Source organism: Prionailurus viverrinus, chromosome F2, assembly GCF_022837055.1.
Source record: "Prionailurus viverrinus isolate Anna chromosome F2, UM_Priviv_1.0, whole genome shotgun sequence".
Taxonomy (NCBI): domain Eukaryota; kingdom Metazoa; phylum Chordata; class Mammalia; order Carnivora; family Felidae; genus Prionailurus; species Prionailurus viverrinus.
The window spans coordinates 18,032,739-18,058,570 of NC_062578.1; the positions used below are offsets into that span (position 1 = coordinate 18,032,739).

At 39.6% G+C, this 25,832-nt stretch overlaps 1 protein-coding gene across 3 annotated transcripts in view; it reads right to left on the reverse strand.

Annotated features, from left to right (window-relative positions):
• Positions 1-25,832, reverse strand: part of CPA6 (carboxypeptidase A6) — a 311,598-nt gene that overhangs the window by 65,974 nt on the left and 219,792 nt on the right. The window contains exons 3-7 of one of the 3 annotated variants that reach the window (XM_047841702.1): positions 18,585-18,724; positions 17,581-17,705; positions 10,718-10,832; positions 8,409-8,510; positions 6,016-6,120 (exon numbers count right to left, since the gene is read on the reverse strand). In XM_047841702.1, the coding sequence (XP_047697658.1) occupies positions 6,016-6,120; positions 8,409-8,510; positions 10,718-10,832; positions 17,581-17,705; positions 18,585-18,623 (486 nt within the window). In that variant the 5' untranslated portion in view covers positions 18,624-18,724. Of the gene's footprint in view, positions 1-6,015; positions 6,121-8,408; positions 8,511-10,717; positions 10,833-17,580; positions 17,706-18,561; positions 18,725-25,832 lie in introns of all 3 variants that reach the window. The other 2 variants (XM_047841701.1, XM_047841700.1) reach the window with 2 other exon arrangements.

Genomic DNA, 25,832 nt, shown 5'->3' on the forward strand with positions numbered 1-25,832 from the left:
TAAGGAGAAATGAAGACTCACACAGATGAAAAATTAAGGTATTACTGGTACATCTGCCATGCAAAAAGTATAAAAAAATTTATTCAGGGTGAAGGAAAATGATATAGGCCACCTCCATAGACACTCACCTACTTCCATGAACACATGCATTTAATGAGAAAAACAGGCTCCACTGAACATCCACGAAAATCTCTGACCCTGCCAGTTGTATTGCTTCCTTGTGTGTTGTTATAAGTGGATATCTACTCTCTTGGTTCATACCTCTGGGGACACCCTTCAGTCTGGTACCCCTGTCCCCACCCACCCATTGACAAAAGACCAGGACAGAGGGAGCCTCAGAGGGAGGAGGTCTCTGGGACCAGGTTTCTGTGAATGGGGGGAATGAGCCTCAATCAGGGATGGGTGCCCCTATGCCTGAGATATGTGCAGAGGAGAGAAATGGTATGGCCCTGCCATAACCCTCTAGGGGTGCTGACAGAGGCCAAGCTCCAGGCTGGAATCAGCCTGTCCACTTCCCCCATGCACTGTGTAATATAGTCTCCCTTTCTGTCCACCGAACAAGCAAAGGAAGGCAGTAGAGTCTTCTAGAACTTGGGCACGCCCTCCCTCAGTCCAACTGATGTCAGTCCTGGTTGCCAGGCACTGGTTTGTGTTGGAGATGGAACCCTCCTTGGGGTTCTAAGCAGTTACTTGTGGCCCATAGGACACTGGTGCTGGGAGCAGAGCCACAAGGCCCTTTGGAGCCAGCTGGTGGCCACTGAAATGTCTCCCCAGCTGGTCCTGGAGCAGCTGTGTGCTGCCTTGCTGGTGATGTATGAAAGTATGCCACACATGCCAGGAGACTCTGGGTTTCTCTGGGTGATCCTCATATGCACTGCAGTGATGGTGTTCATAGTAAAGAGTGGACACAGTTTAAGAAGAGGAGAGGGGCTTCTTAGGAGGTAATATGCCCAGAATGAAGCATCTGGGAAAGGTGTGGAGGAGACAGGACTAAAGGCACAAGCCCATGAAGCTCTCACACCACGTGGGTGGGAGGCCAGTCCTCTCCCATTACAACCCTTGCTCTGGCTGCCCTGAAAATCTCAGCTGGTTTTCAGAGGAGGACACTGTGCAACTGCTGAAGGAAATTCAAAAAAGCCAGCCCGTAAGACCTTCTCAACTAACTGATGAAAATCTCATCTTGGGAGCATCACAGGAAGATAGAGAACCCTGTGGGAGGAAAATAACAGAAGGCTCAAATGATAGCCCTGATCTGCATGGAAGTCTAGCCCTCCTGGTCCAGAAAACTGGCAGCTGAGGCAGAGAGTGCAGGACAAGGCAGAGGAGGAAGGAAGGCCAGAGCTTCCCAATCCATAAGTACACCAGGATGCCAGTGAGGATGGGAGCCACTTCAAGACCGTAGGCCAGACCATGCTGAAGTTGCTGCATGTGCTGGAGCTCATTAGACATCACATAGAAGGTTGGGGCTCAGGAGAGGGGGGGAGGAGAGTGGAAAATGGTGATGGCTCCATTCACCTGTCAGTAGTCCATCAGAAAATCCATGGCCATGGCCATGCCACTGTGCCTTGGGCAGGTGTCATGTGGAGAACAAGTTGTCCAGAGAACTGATGGAGGAAAATCGGAGGATTGCGAAGCTCAGAGGACAAATAACAAGCCTCCAAGCTGAGGAAGTGTCTTTTCACATTGAAAATGCCTACCTGGAAAGTGAGATTCAGAAGTTCCAGCTCAAGCTCAAAATAAAGCTTGAGATGTGGGAAGAGCACATCCTGCATCTGGAGAGAAACTCGGCAGAGGAGAAAACACACCTCTTGGAAATGGAGAAGCAACTTCCCAAAGTGTACAGGAGCCTGAATGCCACCCGTCAAACCCTCAACCTCTACAAGAAGATGGCCAAGGACCTGGGCAGAGAATTTCAGAGAACCCCCTCCTTCTATGAGGTCTTTGTGGGTGAGGAGAGGGATCACAAGAGCCGGAGGGTGGCTCTGACAGTGGAGAGAGAGCTCTACCAGCTGAGGACAGTAATCCATTGCCTCAGGCAGAGGCTGTCCCAGTTAGGTCCACAGTCCAGCCTGTCCCACAGGGATAAGCTGCCTCTGCTCATGCTCTTCTGCCCCCAGCCTCCCACTTCCTTTGAGGGTGGGGGCTCCCCTACATTTCCAGGAGCCCAGGAGAGTGTGTGCTGGGAGGGCTCTGAGGCCTGGGATCACCTGCTGGTCTGACTCAGCTTCCAAGCAGCCATCAACACCTACAACCACAGCACAACCGCACCTGTGCTTCTCCCTCAAGCCATACCCATTGTTCCTTTTAGTTCAGATCCACCCTATTATTTAACTGATACTACATAGTTCTTAGACAAGTTCCCTATAGCAGTATGACTGAGGTAGTATTTTTCAATAAATGTTAAATATAAAAAATAAAATAAAAACACCAAATTAGATACTACTAGTACTGAGAGTTGATTTTATTAAGTGATTATATTCCAAGTGCTCTATTAATTCTTTTACGTGTATTATATCATTTAATTTTCCCAATAACCCATTATTGGTCACGTATTATTATTACTGAGGTTCCGAGAGGTTAAACAACTTGCTCCAAGATCACACAGCTAGTAAATTGCAGAGCTGGCATTCCAATCCAGGGTTGTCTAACTACTAACTGGTGTGTAAGTAACTTCTATAGCTTCTATAGCTTCTATAGCAATATGCTATTCTATAAGGATCCCAGAAGGGCTTGATAAATTTTGTCCTAGTTCACATTTGAGTAAGGATGCAAATATTATAGTGGTAGCTGTGGGGAAAGTCCCATCAAAGTATGGTGGGCAGCCTCTAAGGGATCTCCAGTGATTTGCATGTTTGGTATTCATATTCTTGTATAATCACCATGCCCCCCCACCCCACTTTGAATATGGTCTGGTACTACTGACTCACTTCTAATTAACAGAATAGGGCAAAAGCGATAGGATGTCACTGTTGCGGTTAGTTTACAAAGAGGCTGTTTTGCTCTCCCTCACTCTCTCATCTACCCTGAAGGAAGCCAGGTGGTGTATTGTGAGCTGCATTATGGAGAGGCCCACGTGGCAAGGAATGAACGTCTATTACTAATAGCCCTGGAGGACCTCTGGCTGCTAGCAGCCATGTGAGTGAGCTCAAAAACAGATCTCCCCCCACAAGCCTCGAGATGATTGAAGATCCAGCTGACATCTTGACTGCAGTCTGTGAGAGACCCTGAGCCAGAGGTACATGGCTAGTCACACCAGAATGGCTGACCCACAGAAACTGTCAGGTTATAAATGTGGTTTTAAGCTGTGCAGTTTGGGGAAAGCATTCAAGAAAGAGAGAAAACAAAACAATGAACCCAAACTTTTGACTTCTGATACCACTCCCTCTCAAGGGATTGAAATTCCAGAGAAATCAAGAGATGGTAGAATCTAGTAGATCGGGGTAAAAATTGTAAGAAAAGTGGACCTCTGTTCTGTTCACCATGTCTCTCTGAGAGGACATCATCTCACTTGACCCTCATATGCCAATAACCTGCAAATACAGGAGAAGACAACTGGCAGTGTGTCATGAGTCAGCTGAGAGAGGGCTGGACACAGCATCCCAGAGCCTCCTAGAAGGCAAAGAGCAAGCTCAGAGGTTCCCTGGTATCCCTAGAGAAGGCATGGAAATGAGATGAGTTGAGAGCCTGGGACTTGGTCATGGGACTTCCGTGGTAGAGGGGAGGTGGCCTGTGAAAGAGACACTACCTGGAGCCCCTTCTTGGACCAGCAGCCTCCTGCCTATTTTGGGAGGCTGAGAATTTAATAAGGGACTGAATTAGTGTATAAGAGACGATGTTCTAATGCTTAGCATATTTAAAGTTGTTTAAATCATTGACATCCCCTTTCCCTTAGTCCCCACTACCGCCATTAGTGGGAATGGTGGCTTCAAAGCAAGATGAGAACATCTCCTATAAGCCTGTAATGTGTAAATGTCAGTGCACAACAGTCACTGCTACCACCTTAGCAGCCCCACTGCTTTCACAAAGACACAGGAACAAGTGACACCTAAGGCTTCTTTTCCCAGTTTCTGGTTACTGCCCGACTCAGATGGGATACTTAAGTGATTAAGTGGAGGAGCAGGTGGATGGCCATGAAGAAGAGTGAGAGGGGCATGGAAAGGGTAGCAGAGACATGGAAATGGCTAGACCCCCATGGCTTGAAGATGACCTGGTGAAAGAGGGATGAAGCTTTTACTCATCTTTGGTGAAATGGAGCCTAGACTTAATTGATGCTTCTTGCTCTTGCTCCAAAATCAACTACCCTTGATTGATCATTATTATATATACCTCATCTTTTTTCTGTGGTTAAACTGCCCTCCTCCTTTTTGGAAACTTAGCTTAGGTTACAGGGCTGCCACACATGGCTCTACAGATTGTGCACTGAAAAAATCCAGGTGGTACCATTTATACCCTATGAGATGATTTGACAGGTCATCTCCCAGAAATCTTTCCACATCATTGTTAGTGGATTCTCATTATTCCCATTAACAAATATTTGAAGATTAAATGTCAGGTGCTGTTCTAGGTTCCAAGGACTTAGCAATGAACAGGATAGAGTTTCTGCCATTGGTAGTGGTACAGGAAGAGACAGACCATAACCACATGAACAAATAAGTAAGCACATATGAGGGTAAGGTAAATTGGGAGATACATTCTTATGTTCTTCAATAATACACAGGACCACAGTTTATAAACAATAGATGTTCTATATGTAACCATGTTTCCTCCTTTCCCTTTTGAAACGTAAGGCAGCAGACAATATGTTGTATGTACTAACAATGGGTATTTACTACAAGTTAATAGAGTTAATCCTTATTAGACTTTATATTTGTCCTGCCAGGATGACATTTTAAGAAAATATGAATTCTTTAATACACTTAGTGGGAATAGTTAAAAATTTTTTTATCATATTTATAAAATTAAATAAACTTATGTGGGTTTGGTAGTGGCAGAGAGGCAGATTTTACAAATTTAGTACATCTTTGACATTTGTGAGGGACATTTTCCCAAGACTAGGAGTGTTCTCAAAATCACAAACCTCAGCAGGGCACATAATTTTCCCACAATATACTGTGAAATGTAACTCAAATATTTAAAGATCTTTTGTATTCTTAATGGTTCCCTATACCACAGGGCTAAAGAAATTTGTAGGGTTATTTTCTAGCTTAGAACCTTTATTTCCTTAGACTTTTTCACTTTCATTACCAGTACTAATGGTTGATTTTCTTTTTAGAGTTTTAAAAATTACTAAAGTGTAAAAATAACCTTGAAAGTCATTGCATTCTTGATGATGGATAGAAAATTTCAAAACATATATCAAGATGTTGGTCCATGAGTTTGGCCCATGCATGAGATAGAGACCCACCTGATACACTAGCATCAGAGGACTTATGATTTAAATAAAGCCTTTGGATAACAAGAAATCACTATGAGTCTTCAATCACTAGAGTTGCTGGAAAGCACTAAAACTGAACGCAAAATCCACAGATGCCAAAGGTCTTTGGGATTACATTGCAGATCCATAGCAGGAGAGCAAAATGCAATCACTTGCTCATCCCTTTATTGTTAAAGTATATGTGACATCATTGTGATAAGTGATGTAGAATTTTCCAACTTGGATAGTGTATGAGAAACTTCTCTGGAGCACCATAAATTGGATGTTTATCTTTTTGCCACATATCAGCTACCTGGCTGATTTCTAATTTGTTTACGAATTCATAAATGCTCTGAAACTGATTCTTTCTCTTTAATGAGTGTTGGCAACTCCAACCTCTAAGGGCAGAGGTGAGGATAAACTGAGCCAGGTTATGAGAGGTCTTCAGAAACATGAAAGTGACCCAGCAAAATCAAGGTGTTATTATTACTCAATCAGGTATTGCTGGCTTCCAGTTGCTGGCTTTGTTCCTTGAACTGAATAAAAACACATGGGAAGCATCAATTAGCTGAAATGGACATTGTATAAAGGGTTTAACTTACTTCTTTTACAAACCACTGACAAAAGGCAGGACCAATCCATTCTCTTGCATGAATACCACAGTCTATCCAGACAGCTCTTTTGTAAGTTCGTGATCTTCTGCCCAGCTGAAAACAAGAGTGTTCATAGTAATCAAGTCAGGCTTTTATTTTTAGATTCACTGAAAAGCATAATTTAATAAGGTTTCAGAATAGTTCTTCACTATAGTTTGATTAATTAGGTAACTCACAAAAAAGATAAAGAGATTTCCTATCTTTCCAGAAGTGCAGGCTTGTTTATGCAGAAACAATGACTTTATTGCCTGAATTACAAATCAAATAACTGGAAAATACACAAAAAGGGCAATCCCTTAAAAATATGCTTGCTTCTCCTTTAATATAATTTGTGACTGTTAAGTAAAATGCTGAATTCCCCGTCCTCCCAAGCATTCTAAGACAATCAGCTTCAAATTCCCAAGGAATATTTCTTTAAGTAATAACTATGTTTTATAGGTGGACAAAGTCAAATTTTATTACGACACAAAATGGAAAAGCAAAACAATTTGATTTGTAGAATCAAGTGACAGATTTGTCTTTATAATCCTATTATATCAATATTACTTAAATGTGGTTTCTAACTCAGTAATAAATAGGTAGCTATTAACATTATTTCATAGGGAATCTAGTTTTCATTCATTACTTCACTCAACTAACACTTCAGGAAATCCTTCGGGGATATTGTTCTTGACACTGGAGATTCAAAGAAGAAAAGACAAGGAATTTATATGCTGGTAGGGAGGGCAGACATGGGAACAATTAACCATTATGATGTGAAGATGCATAAGTTGCTTAGGGAACATGGGAGGCGTTACGTGTAATTTTCCTGGGGAGTAGGAGAAGGCTTTTCAGACGAGAAACACTTAAGTACTTGAGTAAGACTTGGAGCTGGTCCAGAAGACAAGTTAGAAGAAGGCATCTCAAGCTTGGAAGAGAATCTGGGAACATCCTCTTTGAAGAATGGGCTTTTGGGGTACGAGGAAGAAATGGCAGGTGGACACAGAAGTGTATGCGTATGTGAAAGAGAGACACAGAGGAATGGATACAAGCACACTAACAGCAGTGATGGATGACAGTATGAGACAGGAGAGGATGGGGACTTGAAAGAAAGTTCAGTACTGAGGCCCTTACTGCAATAGTCCAGGGAGAAGAGATCCAGAGATAAATTATGGCAACAGCAGGGAAGACAGAGGAGGAATTGGAGCAGATCCAAAAGATACTTAGAAGAAAAAATCATCAGTTCTTGGTGGTAGATTTAAAGGAAGTGGTGAAAGCAAGGCAGAGGAGTTTAGGATGATGCTCATGTTTCTTAACTGCAATCACAGCAATGCCATTGTGAGCTTGAAGTACTTTTGTGAATATTCAGATGAGAAGGTCAAGTAGGCAATGGAATATGAATGTAAAAGTCCAGAAAGTGGACTTCACTGAATATGGAATGATTATTGAGACCATAGGGTGGATGTGTTCATCTAGAAAGGCTAGTGGAGGGACAGCACATCTGAGCATGGAGTCCTGGGATGAACAGAACCCACTGGAAAGGCAGGAGGAGAAGAGCCAGTGAATGAGCCACTGAATGGTCAGAGAGACAGGAAGAGAACCAATTAGGAGTCATTGCTGATCTCATCAAGACAAGTTTTAGAGGAGCTTTGGGGCCAAAGGCCAGTGAGTCTGAATGGGACATGAAGAAATAGAGACAGTGATATAGGGAACTCTTTTTAAGCTTTTCTTTCTTTCTTTCTTTCTTTCTTTCTTTCTTTCTTTCTTTCTTTCTTTCTTTCTTTCTTTCGAGAGTGTGCACGTGAGCAGGGAGGAGCAAAAAGAGTGGGAGAGAGAGGGAGAATTCTAAATGGACTCTGCACTGTCAGTGCAGAACCAGATGTGGGCGTGAACTCACAAATAGCGAGATCATGAGCCAAAGTTGGATGCTTAACCAACTGGGCCACCCAGCTTCCCCCATAGGAAATCTTGTTAGATGCTTGGCTGAGAAGGGATGGAGAGCTCTGGGTCAGTAGCTGGAAGAGAACTCAGGGTCAACAGCTGGGAAGAATGCATATCTGCTTACAAATTTATGTAGTGTTTCACTGGTTCACCTTGAGTAGCACCAGCTCATAAATAATTTTGAAAGCCATTATTTTTAAGGGCATCAGTAACTCTGAATATGTTAGAAACAGCATTCTCTGGAATACTCAATGGTAAAAATTAAATATGGCCCAAAAATCTAAGGGAAATTTTTTCTTAAATTAAAACGATGTTAAGTATGAGACGCCGTGAAAGACCATTTCTTTTCTTTTCCCCATAAGTCAAACGTGAAAAGGATGAATGTTTAATAAATATTTATTTTGTTAATAATTTATTTTTACCTTTAAAACAAAAAGAGACCTTCCCTCATATGATTTTCCAATAGAGAACACATGAATGAGGCCTGAATGAGTTTTATTCAGATGATGCATCCAATTTTGAATCTAAAATCAGATAAATAAAAACCATGTCAGACTTTCACAATTATGGAGCCTTCAGAGAACAAAAGGTAACAAAAGGCAATAATAGGTCTCAGAACTCAAAGGACATACATGACTATAAAGTTGAACAAAAACCAATTTTGTGTTTTTAATTTTCTTCAAGATACTTAAGACTATATTTTATTTTCTGTCTTTACAAATAGTAGCTTCATGTCTTTATATTGTTCCCCTTTTAGAGCATACCTTCTACTACCATTTGTCATTAATATCTTGATGGCAGAGATTTACAGAAAATTAATCAATGTGTTCTGGGTTCTTTTCAAGATAAAAATTTATTTCCATTTTCCCCCTAAGTACTTAAGAGGAAAAGAAATAAATCACCTTCACGAAAACCATCCAAACTACTTCAAAGTGTCTATTAAAGTCCTATATATTGCAATTTGTCACTGAACAGAAGATGCTAAGAAAAAGGCATTGTCTTCTGCCTTTAAAGGTTATCCAAGCCATCAGAGGGCATTTTTTGAATAATTTCCCCAAGAACAGTGATAGATTTGCATTGATCCAGTCACACACACTTATCTGTCATCAGGAGAAGGAATATTTGAGATGGATGAATAAGGCACTTAGAAATATGGATGACATTTCTGACTTAAAAGCTTTACTACGAATAAGGAAATCACACAGAAGTGTCCGCTGTTCCATGATGTGCAAGAGAGTCTGTGCTGAAAAAGCAGATTTTGAGAAGTATCCATATTTGCTTTCCTTTCTATTCTCATTGAGTCTAATGAGCAGGATATATATATATCTTGTGTGTGTGTATATATATATACATCTATGTATGTGTGTATATATACGTATGTATGTATATGTATGTACATATCTACATATAGTTTTAAAATTTGACTTTTTTTCTAGTGCATGTTATAGCACTTCTGTGTTCCAGGTTATCTAAAACTTCCATTGCTTCTAATTTCAAGCTTCTAAAATATATGTTGAAACAAGAAACATGTGAAAATAATTTTGAAAAGAACTATCAAGAGGACCAAAAATTCTCCTAAGAATATAACAGGATCTCATTAATTCTGTTTTTGACATTCCTTTGCTCAATTCAGGGGAAGCATGGAAAATGTGTGTATTTATTAATTTATTCATTCTGTCGTCAGCTACCTATTTGGAGGTCTCTATTTGCTTGCCACTATGGATATAGTGGTGAACAAGAAAGTAATGGCCTGTCCTGGGTGGCTCAGTCGGATAAATGTCCGACTTCAGCTCAGGTCATGATCTCACAGTTTGTGAGTTCCAGCCTCTCATCGGGCTCTGGGCTGACAGTGTGGAGCCTGGAGCCTGCTTTGGAATCTGTGTGTGTCTCTCTCTCTCCCTGCCCCTCCACCACTCATGTTTGCTCTCTCGCTCTCTCTTTCAAAAATAAATAAACATTAAAAAATTTTTTTAAAATGCATTTAAGAAATGGCCTGTCCTCATGAAACTTGCTTTGGAACTTGAGGACAACTAAGGCATTAATCAAATAATCCTAAAATTATGTGTATAAAAACTATGATAGATATTCTACCCATGTGCTGTGGGTACATGTAATAAGCTGGGGTTGGAGCTGGGGAGTTCTAATCCAATCTGGGAAAATAGAAATAGCCATCTTTTTGCTTGATCTGATATTGAAGGAGTAACTATTGTCCAGGTGAAATAGTCAAAGATGTGGTTGTGGGAATGAAGTTGCTATAGAATAAATACTAGGAAGAGTAAATAACATGTTAAAAGGCCCTGAGTTTCCACAAATGAAGCCTGGCCTGTGGGAGGTCCCAACCTGTGCAGACGCTGTGGAGCGAGCATCAAAATTCATTCCATCCCTCAACCAAATCATTGCCTTCAAACTCTGACTAGATCTACCTTCCATGCTTTTTTAGTTAAGGTTTTCACAACTCCAATTATAGGAACATTCCCTTGCTTTTACGTTGCACTTCCATGTCCTCTGTAGGGGTGGGTTGGGTAAAGCAAATGAAATTCAAATTATTTTGCTACTACTTTTAAAGGCTTAATAGAAGGGATGATTGAACTGAGGCGGCTAGACAATATAAGAGCTATATGTATTCTTCATATAGCCCCTGCCTCTGTCTTTATGCTTCTCTCCCAATCATTATACCTGAATGATAAAGATGCACTTATTAAAAAGAATGAAAGTTCCTTTGATTACATACTTCTTCTAAGGAGTGATAAACTTCATAATTATATCCAGAAAGGTATCTTCGATTTCTCTGGGTTCGCAAACTGCTTGCCTTTTCCAGTGTTTTCTGAAGATCTTCTATGAGGATCCTGGATTTGAAATGATAGACATGATGAAAATTGAATGGAGAGCATATAAAAATCAGGCAATATCAAAAGAAAATCATGCATCAGTGAAAAAGAATATAGCAAATAATGACATTTCTAAAAATACCAAATGTTGGGAAAGTATTCTCTTTTGGGAAATAGAAACTGTTAAATTGGGTAATGAAAATGTAAAATTAAAGAAGATCATCTCAAATAATAATAATTACTACCATGTATTGTGCAGCTACAAGAACCGAATGATGGGTATGGGCATTTACATTTATTGAATACCTACTTAGGCACCGCACTATGTATTTTACGTACACAAGCTTAGTTAACAAACCTATAAGGTAAATTTTACTCTTAAATTTTACAAATGGGGAAAATGAGCCTCAAAAGGGTCAAGAACTTGCCAATATCATCTGCTAGTGAGAACAGAGCTAGAGTTTGAGCTTGGAATGTGAACCTGGATTCTAGTCTTTAGACTCTAAGCCCAGTGTGACATTAGGAACACCAAAACAAGACAAGGCAACACAATATGAAAAGTTTTCAAAGGTTTAAAAAAATGTTTAAATTTTTGCAAAATTGAGTTGGGGTATATTGGGTTTGCATTATTTTCAGGGTGGACAGACCTTCTAAAAATAAACAAGTGAAACTTGTTTCCACTCAAGGTAAGAGCAATTCCTCACATTTATCACCAGAAAGTTAAGAAGTTCTGATGTGGATACATCTGTTTGTTTGGCAGCTCTTGATAGAATCACCATTGTTCCCTTTAGAAAGGCAGTATTTTCCTAGGAGTTTCAGTGCAAAAAAACTATGCCTCTTAATTGATTCTTAGATTCTATATCATTTATCATTGTTAATTGATAAATGACTTAACATATTACTAATCGCATAATGAAATGCCCATTCAGAGAACTGTCAAAATAATTCTAATGGAGAATTGCTCCTACGAAAGATTTATCCTAATATTTTCTAGTCAAGTTTGCTAGTGTTTTCACCAAAGTAAGAAAATTATCATGTAAAGTTTTTTAGTTTCAAGTTGTATGGAATCATTCCAGTTGGATATTAGCTCCTTTGATGATTAAACTCTTGGGCTTCTCTGTCTCCTTTTGAAATCTCCAAGTGCCATATGGAGCTAGTTTTTGGATTTCCTAATATTTGTTTAGTCATTTAGGCCAGTGATTCTTGAGTTGCATTTCTTTAAAGTCACCCATGAGCTTTAAAAACTATGCCACACTGAGGTGCCTGGCTGGCTCATTTGATCTTGGGGTCATGAGATGGAGCCCCAGGTTGGGTGTAGAGATTACTTAAAAATAAATAAACTTAAAAAAAAGCCACACTGGGCCCTGCATAGACAAGAATATCTGTGAATAGGTAGAAGTCCTTTTTAAAAGCTCACCTAGTGATTTTAATATATTGTTGGGATATTTAGGCTAATGATCTGGAAACAAATAATTTAGGCTAATTAAATCTGGAAACCCACTGGTATTAGTCCTCTCAGTTTCCATATTAAATACAAATGGAAGAAAAAAAAAACAAATGGAAGAGAATATGAGAATATAGCTGACCCTTGTTTCCTTTTTCCTCTCTTGAGTGTTTGTGCTAGATATGGTTAGCTGCCTACTCTCCATATGGACTTCTTGTACTGCAAGGGCTGGGAACCCCAAAATTACTTTTTCTTGACTCTCTTGCAGCTAGGGTCCCGGGTACAAATTTGTGAACACTGGTACGATAGGAAGTTAAGAAATGCAGTGGCCATCTCCTGCTGTTGCTGTGACCATGTCAAGGTCAGAAATGTGACTGTTCAGGGAAAGTCGAGGTTGCTGGACTCAGCACTCCAGTGTCTAGTCATCAGCTTTGCAGCAAGAGAGGCAGTTATCATCACAACAGTGAGGGCTGTACTATCACAGCAACAGCTTCTGGACCTCTGGACTGTCGCATGAGGGAGAAATAAATTATATGTGATTAAATCCATTGTGTGTGGGGATCTGTTATGAGTTGAATGGTGTCCCCTTCTCCCTCAATTTGTATGTTGGAGTCCTAACCCCCAGCACCACAGAATGTGACCTTATTTGGAAGTAGGATTGTTGCAGATGTAATTACACTGAGGTCACTAGGATGTATTCTAATCCAATATGACTGGTGTCCTTATAAAAAGAGGCAATTCAGGAGCACCTGGGTGGCTCAGTCAGTTAAGTGGTTAAGTGTCTGACTTTGGCTCAGGTCATGATCTCATAGTTTGTGAGTTCTGGCCCCACATTGTGCTCTCTGCTGTCAGCACAGAGCTTGCTTTGGATCCTCTGTCTCCCTCTCTACCTCTTCCCAGGTCACACACATGTAAGTGTGCACTCCCTCTCCCTCTCAAAAATAAGCATTTAAAAAAGAGGAAATTCAGTTTGGGAACATGGAAAAGTTCTGGAGGTGTATGGTGCTAATGGTTGTATAATGTGAATGCACTTAATGTCACTGAATTGTATATTTAAAATGGTTAAAATGGTAAATTTCATATTGCATATTTTACCACAATTTTAAAAAATGGGGGAAATTACTACACAAAGACACAAGCAGAGGGAAGATATGAAGAGGCAAAGATGTCCATCTTACAAACCAAGGAGAGAGGCCTGGGACAGGTCCTTCCCTCACAGACCTCAGGAGGAACCAACTCTGACCACACCTTCATTTCAGTCTTCCAGCCTCTGGAATCATGAGACATTACATTTTTGCTTTTTAAGCCAGCCAGTCTATGGGATTTGTTATGACAGCCCTAGCAAACCAATACAGGTCTCTATTCAACAACTATCCCTTAATACAGACCCTAAAAGACCAACCTGAAAATTAAAATAATTGTGGTGTGGCAGGTCTAGCCTCATTTTCCTTGTCAAATAGTTGACACCAGCAGAATAATGAGAAGGAGATCAAAATGGCATTTGTAAGTGTTGTATTTTCTTAGTCCTTTGTGATTCATGATTATCCCTACCCTAGGTGCATGTACTATAATATAACAGTGACCAGAGCCACTGAAAACTTTCCAAGTGATGTCAACATTCAGTGTAAAACCATGTCCCCAAAGCTTCCAGGGTGGGTGAGTGAGGCTCAATATTTGAAATTCCACTGCCAATTTTTACAGGTATTTAATTTATAAAATGATTGAATTTTTTATGACAGAATGAATCATCTCATCTTTCATGTCATTGAGAGGGGCTGATTACCTAGGGGCCAGACACATGAGGTCACATTATCTCTTCCTTAAAGATGACTACAGCTATATATTATGTATAGTTGTACAGAGTTAATGATAATCTTTTGGAAATACCCCAGGCTACAATAATAAAAGTCAATTAAAATGATCTCTATCTACTGCCCTGTGGAATTTAATCGACTCTTATGTGTTATTATCTCGGGACCAACAAAATGAATAATTCTAAATGATTGTCCTCCATGAGGAGACAACTGATTTAAAATACTCATTTTTTAGACTCTATTCTCTGTGACATAAAGTGTGATATTTTATTCTATATCAGTTCCGCATGACCTATATTTAATGGCAGGAAATAGAGACTTGTTAAAATAACTGGTATATTCCTTTCTACTGAATTATAATTAATGAAGCATGTGAGTTGTTGCTGAGCACCTATAGATATAATTACTAAGCTCCTGCCTTCCAGGCATTCAGAGAATCAAAGCACACCTTCAAAGTTATAGTGATGACTAAAATGTGTTCAATATGAACAACAGTTTTATGCACAGCTGTGACTCTGCCCTGTTCTAGAAGGACAGATAAAGTACCTTTCTGCAAAAAGCATATAAGTACTTTAATAAGGCTGTAATTATCTTTCTGGCAGGGAAGTATTTGTGTGGACCAGGGAGGAATGTCACTGTCACTTTGCACCCTGTGGCTCAGCCTTCCAGAGAGACTAGGACTTTCACCATGGACTCACAGAGCCACAGGCCCATCCCAGGCCTTACCAGACATCATCAGGGATCTTTGTGCCAGTTTTGATAGTACAACCATTTGCTAAGAAGTTGGAGTAATTGAAGTTAGTCATTTACAAATATGCTTCACAGCCCTGAAATCCTAAGTTTCCAAATGAAAGGCAGGTCACTCCTTCCCATGTCATTGATTCACTACACTGCACTTCTCTGCCCAGATTCTGCATTGACTTTCTATCTCTCCACCACTTCCTTTTCCCTTGTGTCTGCTGGAATCGTGCTTTCTCTGTAAATAAACTTCCTGTATTCTCGTCTCTTCAGAGAACTCTCTCTTTTCATATTCTTGCCCTAATAGAAATGGAATTCTCTCAAGGACAGATTCTTTTGTGGCTTTCTCTTTCACCACATCACCTATCATGGGACCAAAGGGAAGGAGGTCAGCATTCTCCTGAACCCCAGCATTCTCACATGCTTCCTCATCAATCTTCTAACTTCCAGAAAAAGCTCATCCTGCCTTCAGCATCATGCCATTCCTTGTTTCTTTCCTCTGACTCCTGGGTACTTTCTGATATTACTGTCCCAGGAGCACATCTGTCTCTCCACCTCTAATCTTGTCATCAGCCAATGAGATTCAAAGCTGCTATGATGATGCTCTGGTGATTTAGTCCATCCATTCTCAATCACATCAGTCTCAATGATTTACACTCCATTTCAGCCATGACCTCCATGACTAACACCTGAATCTTGTCACCAGCCATGAATGTTCTACACCAGGACTCTTAATCTTAACCTACACTTTGTCAAGATTTTCTTCCCTCCATTTCCTGCTTGCCCTCAGTCATGCTGTATCTTCTTTCAATATAAAGATCATTATACCTCTCTTGATTCTTAAATTTGACTACATAATTCCTCCTAGACTCTTCTCTTTTCCTATCCAGATTTGATGCCATGGATGAATACTTAAGCTAGTATCTCACTAGGAACCTCAACTTCTTTGATTCTGACCTTTCTGTGGTCCTAATCCAACAAAATCTCAACTCTTTGCAACAAAACCCCCAGCTTTTCTCTTGGTAACCCTCTTTAGCTAGTTTCTTCCCTTTCAGTAGATAATTTTGCTTCTTATTCCATGTAGAAAATTTAGCCCTTAGTTATGATCTCTTTCAACTTGTTGACTCTCCTCTTTATAATCTTAACTAGACTCACATTTACCTCTTCAGTCTTCCCGGATAAGGCATCCTTTCTAGTGCTCAAACCCATTTCTCCATTGGTGCATTCTATCCTGTACCATCAGTGTGTCCTTCCCTACTGGTCCCTCCCTTCAGCCTACAGACATACAAAAGTTTCCCCCTACCCCCTAAAATCCGAAATTTGAAGCAGTCATTGATGCTGCATCTCCTTGTAGTCACTCCTCATTCTCTGCCTCTCAGCTTATTTTAACTTCTAGGAGCAGTACTCTGCTCTGCTTCTTCATGTTCTCACCCCTATTCACTTCTCTGTACTTTCTCTGTCTTCTGCTCCTGACAATATAATCCCACCATGAGAGTTACCAACACAATTTCCATTGCCAAATCCAAAGGAAACCAGTCAGCCCTTTTCTTGCTGGATATTACTGCACCACGTGGCATCACTGATGTTCTCCCTCCTGAAAGTCTCTCATTTCTTAACTTCTGTGACTATCTTCCATTTGCTCCATTCTTACTATTTAACGATTCTTTAAAAAAAAAAAAACAAACCAAATATCCAAATTTATTTGAATCTATCTACTCAATCACCTAAGCTAGAAGATTTGAGGTTGTTTTCGATTTCTTCCTTTTCCACCTACATCCAACTAAGTGCAGAGTCCAGGTGGTTTTGCCTATTCACTTTTTTTTTTTTAAAGCTTTCCTTATCCCACTACTCTGGTCCCTACTCAAGGCCTCACAACATCTTACTTGGACTATTGTAGTCTCCTATTGCCCCTCCACCTCTACTTACACATGGCTCCCTTCCTTACCTCTTTCAAGTGTGCAGAACCACATACTAGATAGCCTGAACTCCTAGCCCTCTACATCAGACTTCCCACAACCTGGTCTTCTCTCAACCTCTCCAGCATTATTTGTTTCTACTCCCTGACTTGATTTTTTTAAAAATTTTTTTTAATGTTTATTTATCTCTGAGACAGAGAGAGAGCATGAGCGGGAGAGGGGCAGAGAGAGAGGGAGACACAGAATCCAAAGCAGACTCCAGGCTCTGAGCTGTCAGCACAGAGCCTGATGTGGGGCTTGAACTCACAAATTGTGAGATCATGACCTGAGCTGAAGTCGGTCGCTCAACTGACTGAGCCACCCAGGCACCCCTCCCTGACTTGATTTTGTACACTAATAATACTGAGCCACTTCAGTTCCCTACACAGGTATTATACTGTTTTTTCCCTTTGCTTGCACTGTACTCTCTGCCTGTAAGTTCCAAGGCTCACCTTCTGCTTAGTGGTCACTGCTCCTGCAGAAAGTTTTATCTGCCCCTGCATTTTTATCCACTTTCTAAGCATTGCTAGGGTGCTCTCCATTCCTCAGAGAAGACCTTCTGTGTTACAGTGATCACCTGGTGGTAATGGTGAAATGAGATGTCAGTGTTGTTCCTCCCCACCCACCTCGCTATTACACTAATAAGCTCTTCAAAGGTGAATATAACTGTGTTACATTCAAGTCTGTATTCCCCAATTTGAAAAATAGTACCTAAAATGCCATTGTAGGCACTCAATAAAAACCTGAATTGAATACAGCTCTCATTCAGTTCAGTTTAGTACAAATGAATTAAACAAGTGAAAAAGAATGCTTACTTGTACTGGATGTTGGCTTCCTGTAAGAAGGCTAACAGGACTTGGGAACCATTTTTGGGAATATGAACATCAGTAACTGCTCCTTTTGATACATGGAAGATACTGCTGGGCTGCCACAGGTCCACCTATAGTGCAGGAACCAACCTATAATTCATATTCAGTTCAGGTGGGGAAAGATCCATGTCATGGCGTGAAACATGTCACATTTTGGATTTAGACTCAATGCTTTCACCATCAGGGTAAAATTCTTATTTGAATTTGGTCTCCAAATTATATCATATCCACATAGAATTTGATCATCATTTATAAGCAATAAAGACCAATATACAATAAAGTCACAAGGTAAAAATTAGATAAAATAGTTTTAAGTTTACCTTTGATATTCTTAAAAATTATTACACAAATCTTTGAATAAGAAAGATATAAATTACCTTATATTTTACTACCCAAGCGAATTATGGTAGCTTGACAACAGCTATCAACAAAGTTTGATAACTTTAAATGGAACACTCTCCAGGTATTTCTTCCTTCCCCAACACATGCCTTTTACCAATTCCTACTCAGCCTTCACATGGCAATAGAAACATCCCTTTGTCAGGTTGGACTTTTCAGCTAGGGTAGTCTCCTGGTCATAGTTCTTAGAGCAACTCATGCTTCTTTCATTATGTGATTTAACCCTATCAGAATGTAAGCTCCTGTAGGTTACCACCTCATTCTAAGGGTCTAGAATGGAGCCTTGTGCACATCAGCAACTCACGGTTGCATACATATAGACTCCATGTAATAATTCACTATATGTTCACCACATGCCCAGTGTTTTGCAGGAAAGCAGGAGCTGTGTCTCTTTAGCTTACTGTAGTGTTCCCAGTGCCTTGTCTAATGCTCCATATCTGGTAGGTAGTGCTTTACATTCATTGATAGAATTACTGAACGCATCTGGGAGGGAGGAGAGCCCTATCTTCTGCACAAGCCGAGAGCTACCTTTTCGATTAGGCACAGTTCACCTTTACAGTCATGTCGCATGGGACCTCCTCTTTCTGCATTTCCAGGCTTAGTCTGGTACAGGGCCTTGATCTCTGATCTGGTAAGATTTAGTTACTTTATCTTCTCTTAGGTGTCAGTGTCTTCATTCTTTTAGGGAACTCTAAAAGACCAAAAATACTTTGTGACTCAAGGAAATACACCTCTGGTGGTATAATTTAATCTTGAACAGGGCAGAAAGGCATTTGTTTTGGGGACAAAAATATTTTTTTTTTTCCCCAAGCAGCTGACTCCTCCACTAAGCCACAAGGGCAAATCTGACTCAGCTAACATGCTAGTCCAACAATCATAGAAAAACAGAAGTGTGGGGCTGGAAGGGATGCTGAGAGGTCATTTCATCCATCTGTCAGCCCTTGGGCAAGGATACATCGAGGACTGAACAAACCTGTCCCCAATAGACGTATCCAAACCACATCTTTTAAGTCTCCAAAAGAGGAGAGTCTAAAAAATCCTAGTTTAACTCATATCCATGTTTAACAAGATTGCAGATGTTTTTCTTAATCCCTTACACTGCAGCACAGTTTCATTTTTTCTTGTTCCACTCTTCAGTAAGGAATGGCCAGTTTCTTATCTCTGTGAGATAAAGTACATTGGTATCTTTCCCTTTTCTTTATATGATAGATTTTCTGATCTTGTAATCATCTTTGGGACTTGCCTCTAAACCCATTACAGAGACATATTTTTGGTATTAAGGTTTGTTACATCCCTTAATGCCAGTGGAGATGAGGAAATAGTGCTCTATTTGGAGGGTAGAGAGCCATAAGAACCAAAAATACTGTGAATAGCCACCCTGGAGATTAGTTTGTGTGTCATTTTCCAGGGTACATGCTAAAATAAGACTCCTTATCCAGTAGAACAGAGTAGCTTTCCTATAGGAGGTTCCATTCAAGGAACATACCCCATAGCATGGCCTGGAGAAGGCTTCCTAGGAAATGGATCTAAAGGAAACAAAACTAATTCACAAAATCAGGAATTGTACTGTTGTGATATTAGGAAAATAAGTTAAAATGAATTATCAGCTTTTCTCCAGTAATATTTTGGGGAAAGGGTTCTTGGATATATAATACATGGGTATTTAACCCTGGGTGGCAGGCATATGCTTATAACAAGATATAGGGACAGCAATACTCACGTGAGATTTTTAAAGTGCCACCCACTTTTTAGGTATTTCTAATTTTTTCAATAATACTTGAGGTAGGAGCTAATGGTAGATATATTTAAAGAATGAGAAGACTCAGATTCGTAGAGGTGAAGTCAATTTTCCAAGGATGCACAGCTCCAAAACGGTGACACAGGATGTGCCCACACTCCAGTGCCCCTATGTGCTGACTGGGTTAAGTGTCTTTGGGATCTTCTGAGACTACCCCCAGGAGAATAAGCAACATCCAACCTCCTTAGTGTTTGAGGGGGTTTGGTTGGCAGGTTTCACACCCTGGTTTTTCCTGCCAGGGGTTATTTGCCCTATAAATTGTATGTGAGTATTTCAAAGTTCAAATCAGCCCACTCTGGGCAGGTTACCATCATTTCCTTAGGGTGTTATCCCATCTGGATGAATGGTAAACTGCCTCTGAATGGCAAAGCTGGGTGACACTTTATGATGATGACAACGAAGGATCAGTAACCTTGTCAGGATGGCCTCAGATTGTATGCCAACTATCACAGGGTTTTGCTGTAAACAGCCATGTGATATTGCAAGGAGAGAACGCTCCTCTACGGAAACTTCTGGCCTTGGAATCTGGTGTTTGTTCCCATGTGTTCCTTTCCTCATATGATGACCAGTCACATACAGTCAGATCTATTTAAGAGGTGGAGGAAATTTAGTGTATGGTCAAAAGCATGGACTTTGGAACCTGATGGCCCTGAGCTGGAATGCCCTGCTAGTATCAGGCGTGTGACTTCAGGGGAGGTTTTTAACATTTCTGAGCCTCAAATTCCTTATCTGTATTGGGAATGTAATTAAAAAGCCTATCTACAGATTTTTCTGTAGGATGAGTTGGAAAAACAGAAGTAAAACACATGGCACGAAGTCTGGCACATAGTGAAAACTCAAAAAATATTAGCTATTTGTTGTTTTTTTTTCTTTTTGAACACATACGAAAAGAAAAGCTGGAAGCAGTAAAGTTCTACTTCACATATTTCTGATTAAAATGAAGACTATGATGAGATTATTTCTTTATTTGGACATTAAAACCTGTAGGTGGCTTTAAGGAAGAGAGGAGCCAATAAATACACCAAGAATATGAGTAAGGCTGGAATGTTTCCTAATGCAAACAACTGGATTTGAAACCACTGTAGCATGCTGGTTAATTCTCTGGATTTCAGAGTCTGACTTCCTACAATTACATTTAGGCTGTCCACAGTTAGCATCTGTGTGATGTAGGGTGAATTCCTTAATCTCTTTGGGCTTCACATTCTTCATCTGTAAAATGAAGGTGATGATTACACTTCCTGGTTGTTGTTGCTATAGATTGGGATTATAGAGACTACAGAAAATGCAGTCATTAAGAGCATTAATTTTGGGATTCAAGGCAGGCTGAGCTTGAATCCTGGTTCTGCTGCTTATTAGCTGTCTGACTCTGGGCAACTTACTTTAGCTCTCTGTGCTTGTTTCTTCAATTATAAAATGGGCTTATAAATACTATATGTTTTATAGATTTGTTAGGCTTAAGCTAATACATACGAAATGCTTTAAATAGCACCTGGTGAACAGGGGTCATTTGTTAAATGATAAATGATTCAAAATACAAAAATAATTTCTCTGCAATGAAAAAATATCATATTTTAGTCTAGCACTAATTTCATGGCTCTTTTGGTTCTTGTGCTGTGTTTACTTACTGGCCTGGTCCAGCCTCTATGAGGCATCCACCTGTCTTTCAGGTGACTGATTACATACCTGGTTGAGGTATCACTGGAGGTGTAGTCAGTGTCCCCCAGCAGTTTCTGAGTGAGTCCTACATGTGGATATGGGAAGACAGGTGGTATTTCTTCAGCTTGGGAACAGATGGCCTGCCTCCCAGCTGCTTGAAGTAACATAGAAGCATGAGAGAGGAAAGTCCTACTCTGTATTTACTCTTACTTTCTGTTGGTTTGGAAAAGTGTTAGGCACTTATGTATCACATAAGAGGTTTCTAAGTAAGAAACCTCAATATCAAGTTTGTGGTCAGCTAATGTTTAATTTACATAATAATCATATTAATTACATATTAGCACACATAAAAATCTTAATGCACAGAAAATACTCTCTCTTATATACCCTTAAAATTGTCTTTTTGGTCTGGATCCACTTAACCTTCTTGAATCTTCTTTGAGGATCTCTATGACCTCTTAAGAAGTTTTCTGACACCCAAGTTTAGGTCAAGTACCTTTGTTATCTGCTTTCATGTAACTTTTAATTATATCTCATTTTTTACAGTGATTATATTAGTTTCCTAGGGCTGCTATAATGAATTGCAACATACCGGATGGGTTAAAACAAAGAGATTTAGTCTCTCATAGTTTTGGAGGTCAGAAGTCCAAGATCCAGGTGTTGACAGGGCAGCATTTCCTCTGAAATCTCTGGGGGAGGATCCTTCCTTGATCCTCCAGCTTCTGGGGGCTCCAGCAATTCCTTGGCTTGTAGCCACATTATACCAATCTCCGTCTCCATCTTTACATGGTCTTCTCATCTGTTTCTGTATCTTCTCCTCTTCCATGTCTTCTAAGGATACTTGTCATTGGATTTAGGGCCTGAGTAATCCTGGATGCTCTCATCTTGAGATCCTTAAGTACATCTGAAAACTCTTTTTCCAAATTAGGTCATGTTCACAAGTTCTAGAGACATATATTCTGGGGGGCAATTGTCATATTAATATTAATATCTGTTTTCATATTATCTTCCTGGGAGCAGAAACCGTGAAATTCTCCCTCTCATATCTCCAATGCTTGGCCCCAATAGTGGCCCCATATCCCCAGTAGTGGCCACTTCAGCAACACAGTTAAAGAAATGCTTTTATTTTATGGTTATTGTTTGTCCTTGCTCTATTTCTTATGACTTATTAACATTTCAAATAGCAGGGGGCTGCTGGAAGGTAAACTTAGCCAGAGAATATGGTCTCTGGTAAACCAGACATATGGTAGGTTGTTAAAATTGTGGGACTCATTTTACCTAGCTTCATCCTCTCTCTCCTACAAAATGCTAAGTTATCACTTCCCTAAAGCACAGACCCAGTAAATACAACAAAAGTCTTCAGGAATTTAGGCAACTCATTGTTTCACCACTGAAGAAAGATGAAAATATGTTATTAACTAATTAGGAGTTAAAATAGTCATAAAAATCAGTGGAGGCCCAAGAGTGGGATAAGTCCAAATGAAAGCATTACTTATAAATTTCAGTATAGCAGAAATTAATACTATAGCATGAGGACAGTAAAACCTTCGTTTGTGAGCATAATTTGTTCTGGAAACATGCTTGTAATCCAAAGCACTTGTATATCAAAGCGAATTTCTCCATAAGAAATAATGGAAACTCAGATGATTCATTCCACAACTCAAAAATATTCATATAAAAATGATTATAATACTGTACTAGAATACAAAATAATAGAGAAAAATAAACAAATTAACCTGCTCTTACCTTTGAAAACCTTCATGGCTGGTGTGAGGGAGACAAGAGAGAGGAGGGTTATTGTGTAGGACAACTTTCACTATCACTAATGGAATTACTGCTATCCATTGGCTCCATGGAATCTTTTTCTTTTCATGAACTTTAACAAGGAACCTATCCAATGACACTTGCTTTTGTGTCTTTTTGAGGATCTTAACGACATTGTATTGTCATTAAACAGATTTATCACTGCTATGACAGCCTTATTAGGGTAGTGCTTTTCTACAAAATTTTACACTGTTTTCCACATCTCCCTAATCTCGTTTGTAGTGAGAGATTCTTCTGCCTTTTTCTCCTCCTCTGCAGAAGAGATGCAGACATAGACTTCCTATAAAATATTGCAATTTCGGCCACTTTCATTTCTCTATGATTTCCTTCTTAACTTCCATCATAATCATCTTCTTTTTACCGCCTTTCTTTTCAACCTTTTTCTGCATGGGGCCATTGCATATGCTCGCACGGATGTTGACTACAGTACAGTATTAATAAACGCATGTTATATACTGTATTTAACATAACTGGCAATAAGGCAGCAGAGGAAAGGGTCTAAATCTGCAAGCAGCCTGACCTAGTATGAAGCAAAGCATTCCTAAGCTTACTCTTGTATGGAAAAGCAGAGAGCTTTCCATAGGTGCTTTGAAGTGACAAAAAATACACTAGTGGCAGTTGTGGGCATCTTCCAATGTTCTGAAAAATCATTGATTTCTGCCAAGCACTGAAGCCTGAGACTGAGCATCCAAGCATGGAAGACGATCAACCACAATCCCAGAGAGAGAAGAACCATTGGCTCAGTTTTGATCATGTAATGTTCTGCAGCATGTACTACTCGTAATGCAAGATATTGCTCACTTACCAAGTTAAAATTTATGAGAAAAGTTTGCTCATCCTTCAGAACACTTACAGAACAAATTACTTGCAACCCAAGGTTTTACTGTTCTAGTTATCAGAAAAGCATTATATCAGTGACATCAGGTAAAGGCGGGAAGTTCTGTTTCGGTGTCCATGTTTTCCATCCAATTCTCTTCAAGGCTGAATGCTTATCATCATAATTGGTTAGTAAGTCTCATTTATTCAATAAAGCACACATTGGAAAAGAAAATGATTTTTAACATTTCCCTGAACTATTAATTGGTACATTCACCAATTTGAAAGGATTATTGAAGCCCATCAAAGATGGAATATATGGGTTGTCAAAAAAGATTTAATTTATTGGCTTGTTTCAACAAGGGGTAATCTCAGAAAGACAAAGAATTTAGGGGATTTGGGCTTTTGTTAGGTGATTTTGTGTAGGGTTTAAGGAACTCAGGTTTTTCTCTGGGTTGAACGCTATCAGAATGAAGGGAATTCCATCACTGAATATCTTGATAATTGTATCTAGAAGGTGAAAGAAACAACTGGGACTATAATTGATAAAGAAGCAGTAGTCATATTAGCTACACACAAAAACAAAACAAAACAAAACACAAACGAAAGAACCCAAAACAAGAGATGTTTTGTCATTTTTCTGGTTTGGTCTATTTTTTGTTTTTCCTGTGTTTAGACACGGTCTTATTTTTATCTTATTTCATGAAGAACATAGAATAGTCTTGTCTGATGCTGGTACTCTGTAAAATGGTTAACATAAGAACACCAAGGTCTGGCTGTTCGTGTCAGCCTGGCTTCTGGCTGCCAGGAGTTGCTTTCCCCCATCTCAGGATAATCACTGTTTTACTAAATTCTTATGATAACTAATGGTATGCTAGATGAGGGGTGGGAACTCTGCATTATCAGGCCAGAGTGGCTTGGAGGGGGGTGATTTGAGTACTAGGGTCATTGGGGTTATGGAATGAAGGATGTAGACCTGTGATGGTTTGCCCAGGAGAAATTAGAAACTCAATGACATCTGACTTTGGCACCCTGCATCTTTCTGTAGCGCCTGCAGCTCACCACATTTTTCATATAAAAGAGTCGATACTACCTTAATTCCTGCCCTCTAAGTGAACACTTGAAGTCTTATAAATACTAAGGAAAGGTTCCTAACTGCTACACTAGAGACTCTGAGAATCTAGCAGCCATTCAGGAAGATGAAGGCAATATTGTTAGATGAAGGCAATATTGTTTCACTATATTTTGCTAGCTTAAAATAATTCTATTCTTAAGAATTGCGTTAGCATTTTTAGCCTGGTTTTGTAGAATGGATAAAAATAATCAGAAATTATCTCATGCATCACCTGGATATCCATTAACAAGGACATTTGAAGACAAGAGCCCCTGGACTGCATCTCATCAAGTAATAGAGATTTCCCTCCACTTTCTATTGATGATTTATGGTTTTAGCATAGATAATTTTCTCATGATATGTGATTGCTACATCCAGAAGTATTTACTTTGGTGTACTAAACAAGAGTATGCTAATGCATTCACAATAAAATGTTTTTGGCTATTCTCTGGGGTTTAATACTCAGTGGAAAATCACTTCAGAGTTTGTTATGCATTTATTTTTTCAGAGGCTAACTCAAGAATTCTATTATTTATCTCAAAAATCAAACAAAACTCATCTTTGCTTTCATGAAAAAAAATTCTAACTTAG